A 13,575-nucleotide genomic window follows, 5' to 3' on the forward strand; every position below is an offset into this window, starting at 1 on the left:
TTTTAAATTGTACACTTTGAATGTCCACGTCTCAGCTCTGATTTTATAATTGAGTAATGCTCTGTAGGTTCCTCCACTGCTCTGAGAAAGACTTGGCACCATTCTTGGCGAAGATTTCTGATGGTGCACTGAAAGAGACCCTATCTAATGGTGTGGGTTACCTGCATGAAGGGCTTTCAATGACGGAGCGCAGGATAGTGGAACAGCTCTTTAACTCTGGTATGAAACGATTGTTTTCCTTGATTGAACACCATAAAAGTCCAATCAGAATGCATGATTCACAAGTACTACCAGTGAGGTTCATGACCATGTAACAATGACATGATAATTTTTTGATAATTAAAAAAAAAATACTTAATGATTTATTCAATGTATTATCTATAATCAGTATCAATATTCTAATGCATGTATGCGTTACGCGCATGCACACAGGAATGACAAAATTATATTAAATGATGTTTGTGCACGGGTAATGTATACGTTTTAGAATATGGATGGAAAATAAAGGTTTTTTTCATTATTTAATGCAAAACATAACTGTTTCAAACTTCTTTTTTTTTCATTTTATTAATGATTATTAATAGCATATAGCTCATTTAAAATCCAGTATTTCAAAATATTAAAGTAGTTCTTAAGATCAATCAAAACCATTTTAATTCAGAAATGTCCAGCTGTGTGTCTGCCTGTCATTGCCTCTATTCCATGCCTCATTGATGCAATAATTATTATGCATTAATATGCATTTATTAAAGGAGTCCAATTTTTCCAATTTTCTTTAATTCAAACATGAATTCAAATTTTTTTTTTATTTTATGAAATTAATATTTTTCAATTATGGATTTTTAATTGTCAAACTGTAAGGCATGATCAATAGAAATCAAACAAAGGCTTTGAATTTTTTACTTGTAATTAATCTAGAATTTTTATATTTTTCTGAGGAACATTTTGTAAAGAACACTTCATCTTTTGCTCATAATTCATAAATTTCATGATTATGAAAAGTAAGGTTATACATTTATTTTTTGTTAATTTTTTAGATAGACTTTTTACTATTTTGGTAAAACAGTTAATTTGGTACTGTTTTGGGAAAACGGGTATATTCACTCTTAAAAGAAAATGGCAAATTACTGAAAACAGCTTAAAATCAAAGTGCTGTCTTCTTTCTGCTGTTAGACGAAGCTGCTCATTCAGAAATGCTGCACCTTCTGTAAATGTTCTAGGAACAGGCATCAATCTTTCATCTTCTTTTTATAACAAAACAATTTGAGACATGGAACAGATTTTAATACAAGGATTTTTAAGTGCATTAGCTGTTCTTTAGCTTAGGAGTTTTTGGTTATAACATTCTGAGAGAGTGCTGGTCTGTTAAATCTAACTTTCTTTTTGGACTGTATTGTTCATCACATACTTTTCTTGTATAATAGGTGCCATTCAAGTTGTGGTGGCCTCTCGTTCTCTTTGCTGGGGAACGAACATCTCTGCCTACTTGGTCATTGTCATGGACACGCAGTATTACAATGGAAAAATTCATGCGTATGTATTTCAGTTGAATTATTTAAAATAATGTGATGGTCATCATATCTTCTTTGTGTATTAATTTTGATTTTTTTTTTGGGGGTCAGTTACGTGGATTACCCAATCTATGATGTGCTTCAAATGGTGGGGAAGGCCAATCGTCCCCTACAGGATGATGAAGGCTGCTGTGTCATTATGTGCCAGGGCTCTAAAAAGGTACAAAACATTCTAAACATTTTTCAAGCCATAAATCTTCTTAATACTGGTTTCGTCATGAATAACATTAACATTAACTTTACTATTTGTCTTTATATTTAAGGACTTCTTCAAGAAGTTCCTTTATGAGCCTTTACCAGTTGAATCCCATTTGGATCATCGTCTTCATGACCACTTCAATGCTGAGATAGTCACCAAGACAGTGGAAAACAAACAGGATGCCGTGGACTATTTAACCTGGACTTTCCTTTATCGCCGAATGACCCAAAACCCCAACTACTACAATCTTCAGGGTAAGTCAGTACTATGTGCTCCCAAGAAGTCTAATTAAATGTTGACCTACTATAATTTTTGTCTGCATCCTTTAAAAAAATTTTTTAATGATAATTATTCCTTTTTTTTTATCTTGGTTGCCTCGTGTGCATGGCAGGCATGTCTCATCGGCATCTGTCAGACCATCTGTCGGAACTGGTGGAGAACACGCTGCAGGATCTGGAGCAGTCCAAGTGTATCAGCATTGAAGATGAAATGGATGTTGCCCCTCTCAATCTGGGCATGATTGCAGCGTACTACTACATTAACTATACCACCATAGGTGAGAAAGCTATTTAGGTAACATTGGCACATTAGGTAACTAACATTGGCTTACTCTATTCAATTTAATTTATTTATTTGTATAGCATTTTTAACCATTGTCCCAAAGCAGCGTTACACAATCAAATAATTATTTAAGTTTGTATGGAATTTGAATGTGTATGAATCAAAACGGTCAGATAGACCCTGGTCAGCAATCCGAGGGTGGCAAGGAAAAACTCCCTGAGATGGTAGTAGGGAGGTACTAGACTCAACAGGGAACCCATCCTCATTTGGGTGAAACAGAGAGCAGGAATTGATCTGCATTCATACTGTGTGTTAGTTGGCAGGCAGTTCAGCATAACAGTTGATGTTAATATGGAGTCCAGTTCGTTATTGAAAACTCAGGTAGAGTTGTATGAAGTTCCAGTCCTGAACTATTGAACGGTCAATTCCTCAGAGAAACAGCTGCCAACACCAGTCGAGGCCAAAACCGTCTTCTAGGTAGAGAGAACCATCCCCAGACACGAGACACACGGGGCATCCATTTGACGAGATCTCAAACCAGAAGCGGGGCACCAGGATGGGTTAGACAGGTCCGGTGGGCAGAGGGAGTCTGGATCACTGGCCGCGCAGGAACGACATGTGTAGCTCAACGGAGAGAGGGAAGGAGAGAAAAGGGCAGAGAGGGAAGAGAAAAAGCAGGAGAGAGAGCAAAAGAGGAGAGATAAGTTAGGTCTGGTCACAGTCATATAATGTATAATGTAAATGTATATTAACTGTAGAGTGCAAGCAGAGACTCCGGCAGGGCTAACTGACAGCATAACTAAAAGGGAGAGCCAGAAGGAAACACAGAAATGAGGGCTCCCTGAGATGTAAAGCAACCGATCACCTCACCGTCAACAAACCTGAGTGATCAATGAGAGTGGGGAAAACAGAGTATTATGGTGAACTGGCACGTTTAGATGCTATGTCCATGAGTGCCCTTTACCTAAGGCAAATCTATTTATAAAAATGCTTGATTAAATAAATAGGTTTTTAGCCTGTATTTAAACACTAAGATTGTGTCTGAGATGGAACAGAAAGGCTATCTAAAGTTACAGTGTGATCTAGAATCTTACTTCTGGCTGTATGCGGTTCTATGACTAGAACTTCTGTCTTATCTGGATTAAGCAGAAGGAAGTTAATTAGCATCAGATTTCTTATGTCCTGCACACATTGCTTAACTTTAGTAAGCTGTTTTTTCTCATCAGGTTTTGCTGAGACGTATAACTGTGTCGTCAGCATAACAGTGAAAACTAATACCATGCTTACGGATTATGTTGCCCAGAGCAAGCATGTAAAGGGAAAAATACCAGTCAGTCAAATAGGATCTGAGCCAGGAGAGGGCTGTACCCTTAATTCCTGCTACATTTTCTAATCTGTGGAGAAAAATACTCTGACTAATGGTGTCAAAAGCTGCACTGAGGTCGTGTAATACAAGCATGGTTAGACAACCTTGATCAGAGGACAATAGGAGTTAATTTACTACTTTAACGAGTGCTGTCTCTGTACTGTGATAAGGCATAAATCCTGACTGATACAGTTCAAGTATCTAAGTTCTAGGTTCCGATCTGACATGGCTAGTTTAAGAATAAAATTGTAAATATTAGGCATAAAATTGAGAATCAAACAATGTAAGTTATGCAGATGTTAAAGTTCATGAAGTTCTCACTATTACACAATGTTGTTGTGGAGATTTCTGCAGTGGTTTTGTATCTAGTTAATTTGGCTACGGTATTAAATCAAAATCTAGAATTATTTTTATTTTCTATAAGTGGAGTAGAGAGATACGTTGATCTAGCTACACTAAGAGCTTTTCTATAGTTCAGGATGCTCTCCTTCCATGCTATTTGAAATACTAACAATTTCGTTTGATGCCATTTACGTTCTAATTTCCGAGCGGTCTGTTTTAAAGAGTGTGTATGATCGTTATACCAGGAAGCGAATTTCTTATCTCTAATAATTTTTCTTTTAACTGGAGCTACATTATCTAAGGTGTAACGAAATGTCGACTCTTAATATTCAGTCGCCTGATTGATTTTGGTGGGGTCATACGGTGATCTAATCAAAGTTGATAACTCTGGGAGATTACTGATAAAACTCTGTGTGGTAGTTGATGTGAATGTACGTTTAGTATGGTAGCGTGGCGCTGTGCGTATGTTATTACTAGGACACAATACTCTATATTTTCCTCGTTTCTTATTGGAAGATACTTGCATCCTGGCCACATAGATATTTTTTTTCTCTATATGGACATACACAGACACAAGGAAACAAAGGGGTTTTGGTACAAATCGTATAAAAATGCTATAAAAAAATGCTCTTCTTTTGTCTCCAGAGTTATTCAGCATGTCGCTGAATGCCAAGACGAAAATCCGTGGTCTGATTGAGATCATCTCCAATGCAGCCGAGTACAAGAACATACCAATTAGACACCATGAAGACACACTGCTCCATCAGGTCAGTTATATGCACAAATAAAAAAAAAATTGAAAAGGCAGTTTGACTTTGTGAATTAAATTTTTTGTTTTTTGATCTGTATAGCTGGCCCCGAAGGTGCCTCACAAACTGAACAATCCCAAGTTTAATGACCCCCATGTGAAGACCAACCTGCTTTTGCAAGCCCATTTGTCCCGTATGCAGCTGAGTGCTGAGCTTCAGTCTGACACTGAAGAGATCCTCAGCAAGGTGAGTGAAATATGTATATGTACTCTTATTGTAAAAGGTTTAGAATTTTCATTTGGTATTACTTGAAAGCTCTTTATGCAAATGAGATGTGGGTAAATGCAATAAGAACAGGACGTAAACTAACAATTATTCTAATCAAAATTTAATTTATTTTCCTCACTCCTGTATACAGTATATAAAACAGATTACATGCATCAGTGAGCCTTGGTCACTGCCTGTCACAGACCTGGTTCTACCGGTCCTACTTAAACAGGTCAAAGGAATAAAAAGTTAACAGCCTCTTAGCCACAGTTCCAATATCTCTATACAGTGGCACCTCGATGTGGGGGACATATTAGGCAGGAAGTGAACATTTTGTCACTGAATTTCACATGTTGTAAGCAAAATAAAATAACCAAGTGTAATGATTTTCTTGACTTTGATGAGGGCCAAATTGTAATTGCTAGACGACTGGATCTGAGCAACAGAAAAACTGCAGCTTTTTTATGTTTTTATGTTTTTATTTTTTTATTTTTAATCTACACTTTTATCTAGGCAATACGTCTCATCCAAGCATGTGTGGACGTTCTCTCCAGCAATGGCTGGTTGAGTCCAGCATTGGCTGCCATGGAGCTAGCCCAGATGGTGACACAGGCCATGTGGTCTAAGGACTCCTATCTAAAACAGCTGCCACACTTCACAACAGAGCATATTAAACGCAGTACAGAAAAGGTGAGAAATGTGGAATTTATATTTAATATATTCATCTTATCCTTCTCCTATCGCTAATTAAAATGTTATTTAATTGCGTTTTTCTGTGCATCTAGGGAGTGGAGAGCATCTTTGACATCATGGAGATGGAGGATGAGGACCGAGTTAATCTTTTACAGCTGTCAGATACTCAGATGGCTGACGTGGCACGTTTCTGTAACCGCTACCCTAACATTGAGCTTTCCTATGAAGTGGCTGACAAAGAAGACATCAAGAGGTAAGGATGATATTAATGTCATGTTTTTCATCAAAACCTTCTGCATTGATGCACAAAATTTTACAACTTACTTTTTTTTATAATAAAAATTCACTTTTTAATTGTTTTCTGTATAGTCACATAGGTCTTTGGGTGTTCTCTTTTGAACTTGCACATCTTTTCCGTATAAACACGCTCTTCAGATCGCTCTATTCCTTGTGACATATTAATTAATCATGATGGGGATTGGAAATTTGTTTGTTAGACCCTCTAACAAGAGAAAGCTATATTTGCATCAGTATTAAAGCTCGAGTGGATTAATTCTAAACGTATTCAGCTTCCTCCTGAAGCTATTTTAAAGATACTTTAAGAGATATAGTCTCATGTTAGGCTTGTGAAGATTCTTGTTGAATTCAGGCTAATGCAAGGCTAGTGTTTTGCTCAAAAAACTAGCACACATTACTTTGGAATGTGATCTATCGATCACATAATGTGTTGCCCCAAATGGGACTATACTGGGATAAAGAGTCAGCTATTTTCATGTACTCTCTAACTTCATACCATACTCCAATCATATTACAAACTATGGGGTGCTTGGTGACAGTTCTAAATATATATACAAGTTTAAAGGTAACGCAAAACCACATGACTCCATATCCACCCAGGATTGTTTATTTCCAGAGGAAAAATAAAACATTATTGTTCTTAATTGTGCAGCTAAATAGTACCAGTACAGGTTGGGACATTTTAACCCTCCAGTGTCAAATGAAAGATAAAGAAGAGAGACAAACTCGAGGGCATTTCTTGTTCCAAATAAATTTCCTAAATAATGAATTAATCTTTAAGAATATTCCAGCTGGTGGTGCCAAGGGGATATTTTGAAATAAATACATGAATTTAGGCAAAATATTCATCTTCAGTATATTTATCCTTCCTATCAATGAAATTGGTAAAGATAACCATCTCTCCAAATCTTTAAATGTTCATTCTATTATAACATTATAATTTGTAGAAATTATATTTTCTAATTGGGGAACAATTTTGATACCCAAATATGTAAAGCTGGGTGACAATTTCAAGGTAAATAAATGTGATGTATTTGGACAGCTATCTTTATTAAGCAGCAATAATGATGACTTTAATATGTTCACTTTATAACCCGATATATTTCCAAATTGATCGATCAGGTCTAAAAGGTGTTTATTTATTTTAAGAATAACACTACATCATCAGCGAATAAAGCTATTTTATGTTCCTTGCCACCAATTTTAATCCCTTGTATGTGGTTGTTCGCTCTTACGGCTATTGCTAGCGGTTCTATAGTCAAAATGAATAAAAGTTGGGACAATGGTGAGCCTTGAGGGCAACCTCTTGTAATATTAAAAGGCTCAGAAATCATCTCATTGGTTAAAACTTCAGCCGCTGGGTTGGAATGTAATAATTTGATCCAATGTAAAAATGATTGTCCAAATCCGAATTTTATGAGAATGTCAAAGAAATAAGCCCATTTGATCCTATCAAAAGCCTTCTTCACGTCGAGTGAGAGAAGAGCAGTATCCTTTTCCTCTTTTTGGCTATGCAAAATATTTAAAATGCGTCTTACGTTGTGAAATCCCTCTCTATTCTTAATCAACCCGTTCTGATGATCACCCACAATGCCCGGAAGTGGTCCTGCTGTTTTACCACCTTTTAATGTCTTTATAGCCTTCATAATTTTAACTGTAGTAATTCCTCAGATATTTTAGGAATGTTGAGATTATGAAAAAACATGGAGTGAGCATCAGTCGTGGCCTTACATTCAGAGCAATATCGTTTTTCGTAGAAGTTTCTAAACGCTTTATTAATTTCCAACGGGTCTACAGTCCATTATCCGTAATATTTCCATTTTCATCTTCAATACTAGTAATTGCTCTTTCTAATTCTTGTTGTTTTATACGCCAAGCAAGAAGTCTGCCTGGTTTTTCTCCCTGATCGTGAAATTGCTGCTTTAATCTTAATAAATTGGCTGCTGTTTTTTCATGTGTTTTTTTCATTATATTGGGTTCTTAACAATAGCAATTCTTTTAAAACATTATCAGTATTTTGGCCTGCTTGTAACCTTTTTCCTCAAGTAAGCGAATTTTTGTTTCAAGTGTTTTATATTTCTCCTGTTTCTCTTTTGTCTTCCTACTCGTATAGCTTACATGGGTGTTATCAACACCAGATGACCGGTCTTTACTGGGCTGCAAAACACAATTGAAATCACCTGCCATAATGTGTTTTCCAGGCATTGTAGAGATTCTCAAAAATAAATCATTATAAAAATCTGCGTTATCATCATTAGGTCCATATACATTAATCAGATTAATTCGAGTTGATAGAATGTTTCCCTGTACAATAAAAAAAATCTACCTTTGGGGTCTTTAGTTATTTTATTAATGCGCAAAGAAATAGACTTATGTATCATAGTTAAATTTCCTCTGGAATTCGAACAGTAAGCTGAAGACAATACCTGACCTGGCCATCTACGCTTAATTTTGATTATCTCATGATCTAACGTGTGTTTCCTGCAGGAACACAATTTTGGCTCTTATCTGTTTTATTCTACACATTACTTGTTTTATTTTAGTTAGTTTACGTAGGCCTCTACAATTCCAAGATACACATTCAACCAAAACGTCTGTCATTTTTATAATGTCATATTTAACATAAAGAAAGGTAAATTACCTTCGTGCAAGAATAACAATAAAAACCTATAAAGGGTACCATTTGAAATAAAACCCAAAAGGAAAAGGAAGAGAGCAACCCACCCAGAACCCAGGCCTGACTCACTAGAACATACAGGCTCCCCCAAACCCCTAAATAACTTCTCTCCATTGTCACGAATAGGTCCACACTATGCTGAGGAACTATTCTCCTGTAAACCAAAACTCAGATAAAATATCTTATCTGGATTATTTTTTCTACATAGACAAGTAATTGAGCTATCAACTGAAAATAAAATGTTATACTACATGCACATACTTTTCAGCCCTCACATAAGAAGCACCTAATTGCACTTTGAAAAGAAAACAAAAGAGAAAACTAAATAAAATATATCTTTAAACAGTACTTATTTAAAACTTTATATTAGTAATCAAGTCTGTAGGTAGTACGATGTCACGTTTACAGCAAGTTCAGGCCCTACATACCTCTTAGTTTCCAGCAGCCACATCTAAAAAGATTTTAAGTTCAATAAAAGTTCTCATCAAGTCACACTTAATTTAGTCATCCTCAGTCACTGACTCTAGTTTCTTGATGTACTTATTCACGTCCATTGGTGAAGACAACAGTACGGTCATTGTTGGTCAACAGGAGCCGTGTGGGGTATATTACCCGGTGCTTATCCAGACCGAGTTCCTCACTTCGTCGTAACTCCTCTGTCGCTTATACACCTCCGTTTGCAGGTCAGGAAGAAATATTTTGTTGTTTTGGTACATCAAAGGAACAGGTATCAGTGCCCTTTACTTTCTCGGGTGTGCCCAGTAAACGCAGGTTATTACGTCTACTCCGCCCTTCTACGTTTTCGACTTTGTTATTGAGGTTTCTGTCTTGTTTTCAAGTTTTTAGATAGTTACTTTCAGGTTTTGTATCTCGTCTTCTGCTGTAGATATTCGCATTTCAGCCTCCATGATACGCCCACTACAGTCTTTCACGTCCGTTTGGACAATTCTTATTTCCGTCAGTACACCGTCAATTTTTGTGTTAAAGTCTTGTTTGAATAAGGCAAGCATAAGGTCCTTCATTGATGGATATTCCATGTTTATGTCTTGTTCAGCGTCCGCAGACACGTCAGCGTGTGCCTGCTTCGGTGAGCATGGCTTCCCTTCAGCTAGCTCCCGACCTACATCCTCGCAGCTCTCCATCGTTTTCTTCTCCTTAGCCGCTTTTTTTTGGCATGTTTGAAGTAGTTTACTCTTATGCTTACAATTTTGTGTCTTTATATGACCTCTCTGGAATATTATGCAGGATTTATTGAAAAGCAATTAAGCACGAGGAAAACGCGTCTGCTCACCTTGCCGCCATAACCGGAAGTCCATTCAGTGCTTGTTAAAATTGAAATGATGCTATGGAAAAAGCTGAACTTTACCCTTAATACAATTACCCCATTGCATTTTATAATACCATACTGCAGTCATTAAAAAAAACACACACACTTCTTTTTAAACTATTTATTTATTTTTGGAAGTGCCTAAATAATGTGCAGTCCAGTCATTCAAAATGACGTCATTCTTTTTTACGTTAAAGCAGCCTACAGATTACATGGTGGCCTAGTGCTTAGCACTCACCTCATACTTTCATGGTATGTATCCGATTCCTGCCTTAGGTTTGTTTGCATGTAGTTTTTATGCTCTTCTTGTGCCTGGTGAGTTTCCTCTGGGTACTCTGGTTTCCTCTCATAGTCCAAAGACATGCAGATTATGTAATGATTATGTTGTTCCCAAATTGCACATGGTGTGAATGAGCACGTACATGGTGTGTACGTCTATCTGTTGTGTGATAGTCTCGAGTTGAATGTTATTTTGGTCTAATTATGTGGGTAGAATGTTTAATGAAGTGCACATGGGTTTTTGATATTATTTTTGGAGAAAGTACTTAAAACTTTGCTATTGCTATTGTAAACATCAGTAACTAATTTGTGTGAGACTAATTTAGAAATACTCCATAGTTTAAAAAAAAGAAAATTGCAATGTAGACTTGCAGCTTTTGTTTAAGGGTTAGAACAAAAATATTGCATTAAATTTAAAAGAATTTGATTTTTTATGTACTCTCTCTTTATTTTCTCAAGCTTAAAAGTAATTGAAATATTGACTAATTGCAGTTTTATGGACAGTTGTGGCCTGTTTCGTTATTTCATGTCAAATTAATCAGATTCAAGGTCTGGAGTTGACTTTAAATGTTAAATTTGCATTTGGTACATTTGTTAATGTGTTAATAACTGTTAATATGTGGTCTAAAGAGATGTTAATGCAAGGTGAAGTATGTCATTACGAGGCTAATATAACTTTGGGAGTGGCTAACCCCACAACAGTTTTTAAACAAGTTTAAAAACAAGGAGGGCACTGGTAACACCAAAATTTATAATAGACCACAGAAGACTAGAGAAGGAATGAAAGGCTGAAAACATGCATACAAAATTAAAATAACCCAAGAATTTCCTATGGCAAAGAAATGAGTTCTTAAATGGTTGTGCCAGTCATGACCTCAACTCAATTAATAATAATAATAATGATGATGATTTTTTTTGTTGTTTGTTTTTAAGCGGCAGTCCTGTTGTTGTTCAAGTGCAATTAGAAAGAGAGGAAGAAGTTACTGGACCAGTCATTGCACCTTTGTTTCCACAGGTTAGTAAAATACATGATGTATTTATCTTGGAGTCAAGTCAATTGCATAAATTGGTTTGCTGAATGAAATGTAATGTGAAATGTCTGGCATTGTGAAAAATTTAACATTTAGATTAGGTGTACATGCTTTTTTTTTATATTATTCATTTTTTTATTTTTACCTCAACTTAGATAATTATGCACCCCTACACTGTCTTGTCCTTGTACTTTTTTTTTTTCATCCTGAGGGGAAAAAAAGTTTTTATATATAAAATAATTTTTTTCTCCCCCCTAATAGTCAATTTGTGCTTTTTTACAGAAACGTGAGGAGGGCTGGTGGGTTGTGATTGGAGACCCCAAATCCAACAGTCTAATCTCAATTAAGAGGCTGACACTGCAACAAAAAGCCAAGGTTTTTTTTAATGTTTTCCTCATATTAATGTTAACATCAATAAAATTAACACTATATTAAGAAAGCAGACAAATATTAAAGCATTGTACTGACCACAATTCTTTCATGTCTTTATCAGGTGAAACTTGACTTTGTGGCCCCAGCTGTTGGACTCCATAACTACACACTTTATTTTATGAGTGATGCATACATGGGTTGTGACCAGGAGTACAAGTTTAGTGTGGATGTGAAGGAGGCAGACAGTGACAAAGACAGTGATTCAGACTGATCCTAAAATAACAAAATGAAACCATTCTGATATCCTGTTAATGATAAATCAGTTGTTTTTCTTCCCACCATCATATTGTATTTTTTTTGTGTTAAGTGTTTCAGTGTGCATTTCCTGAAGCGCATAGCTTTTATAGGGGTTTCCTGTTTTTGTTTATAAAGTTATGTACTATACAATATGATTGGATTTCATGTCAAAGATTTTTCAGAACGAACAGTACATATTGATTGTGGTTATATTGATTACATGCTTCAATGATGTTTGTGTATTTTTCTGTTGATCCTGTAGATAATGTTTTTTTTTTTTTTTTTTTTAAAGAAAAATAAAAAAGTTTACATGGTACATGTTATAGCCCTCTATATGTTAGTAGGGATTCTTTTTCTTAAAAAAAAAAATAATAATAATAATAAAAAATGTACCATGGCAGCTGGCTTTGATATGTAGTTGAGTGTATGTCTGATGCATTGTAAAAAAGTGACTTCAATATAAACTAAATGATATTGCTTTGCCAAACATCTCAACAGCTTTGTTATATGTGCCTCTCAATAAATTAGGATGTCTTTGAAAAGAATATTTATTTCAGTAATTCAAATCAAAAAGTGGAACTTGTATATAGATTTATTACAGACCGGTATGTTTAAAGTGTTTCTTTTAATTTTGTTGATTATGGCTTACAGCTAACCCCAAATTCTTAGAAAATTTGGATACTGTGAAAAAGTTCAGTATGTGAGACTTATTGTGTCACTCTAATCACCTAATAATACCTGCAAAGTTTTCTTGAGCCTCTAAATGGTCTCTATCTGTTTTAAGAAGCTAGCTGTTCAGAGTGCTGTATCTAAGCCCTTTAATGGGAAGTTGAATGAAAAAAAATGTGGCAGATAAAGGTGCACAAGCAACAGGAATAACCGCAGCCTTGAGAGGATTGTGAAACAAAGCCCAGTCTAAAACGAATGGTTATGACTATAACCTCTGTTTCCTGAAGGAGAGGAACGAGGTACAACACATATAGTATGGGATATCACGCCCTCTCGTGTCCTGGCTGAAGCCACCTTTATTCACGCCGTAAAGGCAGGCAAACCTGTGGTGACGTAGGTGTAGCCCCGCCTACACCTATAAACCATCGTCGCCACGGTTGACCCTCAGTTCGATAGCCGCTCTTCGCCGAGCGTAACTATGAGGCGGGGCAGCAATGTGTTGTACCTCGTTCCTCTCCTTCAGGGAACAGAGGTTATAGTCATAACCATTCGTTCCCTTTCAGTCGATTCACTCGGTACAACACATATAGTATGGGACATATATTCACGCCCCGCCGAGTATCTATCAAAGTTAGTCACAAGAACCCTGACAGCTACTCTACTGCATTATGGACCCCGCAGAGAGGACACAATGAGCCACCGAGGGGGCTGTTATATCAAGTCGGTAGAACCGGACAAAAGTGTGTGGTGAGGACCAACTGGCTGCCGCGCAAATCTCGCCCACAGACATTCCTTTGAACAGAGCCCATGATGTTGCCATAGCTCTCGTTGAATGTGCTTTCACACCCAGAGGCAATGGGACACTCTTGCTACTATAA

At 36.3% G+C, this 13,575-nt stretch overlaps 1 protein-coding gene across 1 annotated transcript in view; it reads left to right on the forward strand.

Annotated features, from left to right (window-relative positions):
• The window catches only part of snrnp200 (small nuclear ribonucleoprotein 200 (U5)), a 38,611-nt gene extending 26,298 nt beyond the window's left edge, over positions 1 to 12,313 (forward strand). Inside the window, exons 34-45 of the mRNA XM_053503840.1 lie at positions 68 to 219; positions 1,425 to 1,533; positions 1,623 to 1,731; positions 1,835 to 2,024; positions 2,162 to 2,326; positions 4,685 to 4,806; positions 4,891 to 5,034; positions 5,569 to 5,745; positions 5,841 to 6,001; positions 11,262 to 11,343; positions 11,642 to 11,734; positions 11,853 to 12,313. Coding sequence (XP_053359815.1) covers positions 68 to 219; positions 1,425 to 1,533; positions 1,623 to 1,731; positions 1,835 to 2,024; positions 2,162 to 2,326; positions 4,685 to 4,806; positions 4,891 to 5,034; positions 5,569 to 5,745; positions 5,841 to 6,001; positions 11,262 to 11,343; positions 11,642 to 11,734; positions 11,853 to 12,002 — 1,654 coding nt within the window. The 3' untranslated portion in view covers positions 12,003 to 12,313. The remainder of the gene's footprint in view (positions 1 to 67; positions 220 to 1,424; positions 1,534 to 1,622; positions 1,732 to 1,834; positions 2,025 to 2,161; positions 2,327 to 4,684; positions 4,807 to 4,890; positions 5,035 to 5,568; positions 5,746 to 5,840; positions 6,002 to 11,261; positions 11,344 to 11,641; positions 11,735 to 11,852) is intronic.
• The last annotated feature ends 1,262 nt before the right edge of the window (positions 12,314 to 13,575 follow it).

Source organism: Clarias gariepinus, chromosome 9, assembly GCF_024256425.1.
Source record: "Clarias gariepinus isolate MV-2021 ecotype Netherlands chromosome 9, CGAR_prim_01v2, whole genome shotgun sequence".
Taxonomy (NCBI): domain Eukaryota; kingdom Metazoa; phylum Chordata; class Actinopteri; order Siluriformes; family Clariidae; genus Clarias; species Clarias gariepinus.